The sequence below is a fragment of the Hevea brasiliensis genome, chromosome 7, assembly GCF_030052815.1.
Source record: "Hevea brasiliensis isolate MT/VB/25A 57/8 chromosome 7, ASM3005281v1, whole genome shotgun sequence".
Lineage (NCBI taxonomy): Eukaryota > Viridiplantae > Streptophyta > Magnoliopsida > Malpighiales > Euphorbiaceae > Hevea > Hevea brasiliensis.
The window spans coordinates 102,698,870-102,704,255 of NC_079499.1; the positions used below are offsets into that span (position 1 = coordinate 102,698,870).

Consider the following 5,386-nt stretch of genomic DNA (forward strand, 5'->3'; position numbering starts at 1 on the left):
GTTAAACTCTAGGCACGATTTATGTTGCATTCATAACTGTTAACGTGCCATGAGTGTTGTTGTGGTAATTTGGAGCAGTGTGCGTGCGTTGGCGTGCGTGTGATGTGGTGTGGACTATGGATAGGACGGGTAGTCACGGCTTGAGTTCTTCGCTGGGACCCGATCCTTCGGGGGGTAGTCACGGCTTGAGTTCTTCACGACCCCGATTTGGTTATTAAGTGGAAGTCCGAAATGAGTTCTTCACGGCACCGTGTTGGATTTAAGAGAGTCAGATAGGATCGGCTCACATATATTATGATTGATGCTACAGGGTGCGTGAGTACTCCAAATTACCTTTTTGATGCTATGATGTGAATTTATTGCTGATGTTGCATTTCATTCCACAGGTTGCATTAGTTTTAGATAGTTATAGAGATTATGGTTAAAATTGATATTTTACTCTCCGAGTCGAACGCTCACTCCTGTTCAATATTTTTTTCAGGCTACAGGAGGATTTTATTTTGGTTAACCTGCTTTTCTCCTTCGCAGGTTGTTTATCGATAATTGTGTAATTTTATTTACTCATAGAATTTCCGCATGTGTTAGAAGTATTTATTTGATTATGGTCTGTAATATTATTATCATGTTGGACCTGTAAACGTATAATGATATGCATGTTTGATGGATTGGATGAGGGAGCTGAGCTCCCATTTATTTTTATGAGGATATGAGTATGTGGAGGGTGAGCTGAGCTCCCCAATTGAGTATTTATTATGTTTACAGGTCGGGTGAGTCAAAAACTCCCCGTTGGGAAGTCAATTTTATGGCCGGACTCTGTCCGTTTGTTTTCTTGAATTTGGGCCCAAATGGGCCTTAGAGTTGGATTAATGAACAGTTAGGCTTACTACGGGCCTCGGGGGCTTTAGACGGGCCCAGGTCCTAGTGCTGGTCCGGCCCATAGGTTGGGTTTTGACATAACATATATTTTAAAAACTAAAATATAATTTATTTTATTATTTTCCTTAACCGAATGGAGTTCTTCCTTCCCTTCCATAGACAAAACCCCTTAGACAACTAGAAAGATTAAATATCATTTCTTAATTAACTTTATTTTCGCTTTATAAAAAAATAAAAATTTATTGATAAAGCAAGCAACAAATGAGTACTAATTTTTATAATATTTCTGCATACAATTATCATTCAACTTGAAAATTTACAATATTTCACCCAAATGGGTAGAGATCAAAGGTGGCTCTTTATTCATATCTCTGTTTATTCTGAGCCAGGGCTATGACCTTATGAGCAAGTGAGCTTTATTTACTGGCCCAGGCCAGCCCAGTGCAATGGCAATTCTTATTATCTTATGTGGGCAAGCCCATTGGGGGGTTGGTTGGGAGGGGGGTAAGAGGGTGAACATAATAGTAATAGTAGTCATCAGTATACCATAGATCAAAATGATGTAAGCTCATATAAAATTACATTAAGCAAGCAGAGTTCTGATGGTATAACAAGGGAGAACTAATTAACATGATGATGGTGATGATGACTAAAGAGGGAAAGTGTAAATAGAAATAAAGCTTATGAAGAGGAAGAAGAGTGATGAGGAGAAGAAGAAGAAGCTTGCAAAGTCCAGCCATCTGGGACCATGAGAGGCATCTGATTGTAGTACACCACACAAGGGCTTTCATGGTTGTGGACACCATCATAAGTTGTTATCACATATCTTGAGTCTTCTCTGTCCCTTTCTACTCTTTTCTTTACATTGCATCCACCAGTTGAACATTTATAGTAGTTCCTACACCATTAAAAAAAATTATGTATATATAACTCCACAATTTTATATATTTATATCTACTATGAAAAAATAGCAAATTCTCCAAAACCTTATTGACATATTAAAATTTTCATATAATCATTCTGCTTATCGTATTAGGGCATATAATATATGGTACATTTCATTATGTCCTACAAAACACAACCTAATAGCTGAATTACTCTGAATTATATAAACTCCTTAAGCCAACTAGAGTTTTCATCAATTTTGGGAATCAGTTGTTGAATGTAGAGATGAAAATGTGCAAGTCTTTAAACAAGTATTCAATCTTTTTTTTTATTTTGTACGCTTGGGATTTAAATATATAACCTCCTATCCTTAAACAGATTCTAGTACCAATAAATCAAAATTCATTGATTGAAGTATTATATTTTAATTAACAGTAGTATGAGTCCTAAATGAACTTATATAAGCTTAGTTAATTAAGGGAGTGTTTTCATTATTATACAATGATGATCAATTATCTAAAAGTTTATCTAATTATAGATATATTCCCCATATATAATTATCCTAAAGACACTCCTCTCCCTGACCCCTACAGCATTGATTCGCATCTTTAGCAAATGCTGGTGAAGGATACTTGAGAACTGATCGAGTAGAAGAATAGCCGTCTTAGAGAAAGGCCATTCATGAGTGTTTAATAGAGAAGGGAATAACAGATATAGGTCAGCAATGAAAATGCCAAACTCATCAGGCATATATAGATCATAAATAATGATCTAAACCAAACAACCTTCATTGTATCCTATGAAAAATTTTCATGGGGTCCTCTAAAAAGGGTGGTCTGAAGGTGGATTGACTTATCTAATACTCATCATAGCCCACTGAAAATCCATTGGCATTGAAGATTGAAACCCTTGCGCCTAACTAGCCACTGTATATTTCTTCAATTCCCATTAATAATATCCACTTGTTTTCCTTTCCTTCTTAAATAATCCTTAGTTTTCTGCAGACCCGTGTTGGTATCCACCAACTTGCATGCCCTCCTATCTCTGGACCACAATATTAATTGGGTTTAAACAAAACTCTAGAATTTAATTATTACTATCTTTTAAAGTTAACATCCAATTAATGGCTTTTTATGAGTGACTGGAAAACTAGGATTGGGATTTATCATTTTATCACCTAATTAATATTATCTCTAACAACTTGCTTCTTGAAAGAATGAAATAAATTTTTAATAAAATATTACTATTCAATTTGAATTGAATGTTTGAAAATATACAAACCAAAATAACATTTATTTGACTTTTAAGTTATATATATATATATTTTGGGTGGCTAGATGCAGCCCTAGAAATAAAGATGGGTTGCATCATTATTTACATACCTACGTTGGCCACAAGACATTATCTTTGGCTGGTAATGGGTGATATATATTCTTTTTTTTGAATGTTATATATGAGCGTTTATATATGCATATCTATAAGAGGAAGTCGGCTGTATAGCCGCCACTTAAATTTTATGTATGCATGTGTGTGTGGGTTGATGACTTGATGTGATGATGAGAAGATGCCTTTGGATTTGGATTCGATCCAAACCGGTCCCCTTTTCAAATGCTGGAATCAATATATGTTGGCTAAGCAAAACCACGGGCGTGACCCCATTTGTGTCTTTTGTATATACATGGCGTATGATGTGACCATGCGAGTGTTTCTTCTTCAGTCACCTTCAGTTAGCCTCCACTCATCTATGCGTATTTATATATGTGTGTGTGTGTGGAGAAACCTAAGTGCAAAAGTAATTATAGTTTTGCAAAGACCACTAATTGGATTGGATCAAATTAAATGTACTATTTACTACTATCAAACAATGATTAGTATTGGTTTCCCTGTGCTCTTACGAAAACTTAATCATATTTTAGGCTCTAGATAGTTATTTACAGTGTGTGCTGTGGTGGCTGAGAAAGAATAGAGTTTGCATAGTCTATTTATTTGAGGTCCCGGAGTGATTAATGATTAGAAAAACTGCTTTTCCCAAGCAATGAATAGTCATAGATATCAAAAGTACGATTAGAGAAGAGATCATCATTAAAAGGATGTTTACAAATGGGTTAGATGTATAATCAAAGTCTTAAACCCAAAATATTTAATTATTATCAGAACCCATATGATCATTTCATCCTTGAAAACAAAACCAATTACTAAATTAATAAATACCTCGGATTAGGGCTGTTCTTGACTGATTTCTTGCCGTACTTCCTCCACTTAAATCCATCATCCATGATCTCCAAATCCGATTTGGTTCTAAATGCAACCCTATGTGCCACTTCAGCCTTGTCTTTCTTGACTTCCTTTTTGCATTTACTATATAAATGAAAGATCATCAGTTTAAAGAAGAAGAAATTAAACATGTATCCTAATTAAAATTAATTAATTAATCAAGACAATATGATCAGTGATCACTCACTTGCTGCTAGCATTTCTTGATGTTACACCACCACCGCCACCACCACCACTACCACCACCACTTCCAACACTAACAAACTGCTCCGATGAGACCATACTATGCTCAGACGTGGTGGAATCATCAGCAAACCCATCAATAATATCAGCATCAAGCATGAGATAATCCGATAACTGAAACTCAGCCGGAAAAGGATCAAGGATATTCTGGTGAAAATACTGATGCTGATGAGGAGGAAGAGGAGGATTAGGGTTAGGGTTTGCAGGATAATCCATTACTGGTGCCAAGAAGCTGGAGTAGGAGGTGGACATGCACAAGACTAGACAGAAGCTAGCCAGCAAGAAAGCAAAGAAGAAGGGAGGCCCAAGAAACAAGAATAGTAATAACAAATGGTAGGTGTGATTCCAATATATATAAATATTTCTTAAAAAAAAAAATCATAATCATAATCTAAAACATTATCTTTCTTATGAGCTGCTGCTTCATACACACTTTCCTGGAGGGATGTATCGAAGGTTCCTCGGTTGTGCCACGTGTCATTCGTGTGATGACGCCATTTGGGTGACGTCATCTTGGCGGTATTTTGGGACTTTGGGACCACCTTAATTTGTAGTATTTTTGATAGGCGGAGAGGTACTTGGTGGTGGGAAAAAGAGAGTTTTCAGTGCTTCTGTTCATATCGAAGATAATGGTCCTGCCATGATTATGATATTCGTTTTTTTTTAAGGGAATATGATCCATCATATAAGTGGTGTCCTTTTTGGTCTCCTTGCATATCGGGGCAAGCATAGTAAAGTGAAAAAAATGACTAAATTAATTAGTTTAAATTTTTTATTCAATTTTTAATTAATTGTTTCAATTTGATTGTGTTTTATTTTATAGATATTTCATCTATTTGGATTCTATTTAATTTTTAAATTTAAAAAAAAATAGATAACAATCAAATTAAACTAATATAATTCGTCAGCTTAAAAATAAATATTTATGTTATAACTCTTGTCTTCTCTGCCCTTCTTTCTTCTCATACACTTCTTCAATTTTCTTTTCTCATTTTTCTTTTCTCTCTTTACTTTCTCTGTTGTTCTTGCTAATAGAAAGCATAGTTACTTCTGCTTTCTTTGTCACCAAGTTCACCTAGCCTTTACCTTTTTTTTATTTATAAACCCA

At 35.1% G+C, this 5,386-nt stretch overlaps 1 protein-coding gene across 1 annotated transcript; it reads right to left on the reverse strand.

Annotated features, from left to right (window-relative positions):
• Positions 1-1,395: 1,395 nt before the first annotated feature.
• LOC110632621 (probable WRKY transcription factor 51) lies at positions 1,396-4,614 on the reverse strand. The gene is made up of 3 exons (XM_021780897.2): positions 4,223-4,614; positions 3,973-4,119; positions 1,396-1,774 (listed from the first exon to the last, which is right to left on the reverse strand). Exons 1-3 carry the CDS (start codon positions 4,528-4,530, stop codon positions 1,558-1,560), a joined length of 672 nt encoding a protein of 223 aa, XP_021636589.2. The 5' UTR covers positions 4,531-4,614; the 3' UTR covers positions 1,396-1,557.
• Positions 4,615-5,386: the final 772 nt, after the last annotated feature.

Excerpts from the sequence above, each read along its gene's own strand:
- LOC110632621 (XM_021780897.2), bottom strand. The coding sequence starts at position 4,530 with ATGTCCACCTCCTACTCCAGCTTCTTGGCACCAGTAATGGATTATCCT. Across the intron at positions 4,120-4,222 it reads TCAAGAAATGCTAGCAGCAA|TAAATGCAAAAAGGAAGTCA; the intron begins GTGAGTGATCAC and ends TCATTTATATAG. Across the intron at positions 1,775-3,972 it reads AAGAACAGCCCTAATCCGAG|GAACTACTATAAATGTTCAA; the intron begins GTATTTATTAAT and ends TTAATGGTGTAG.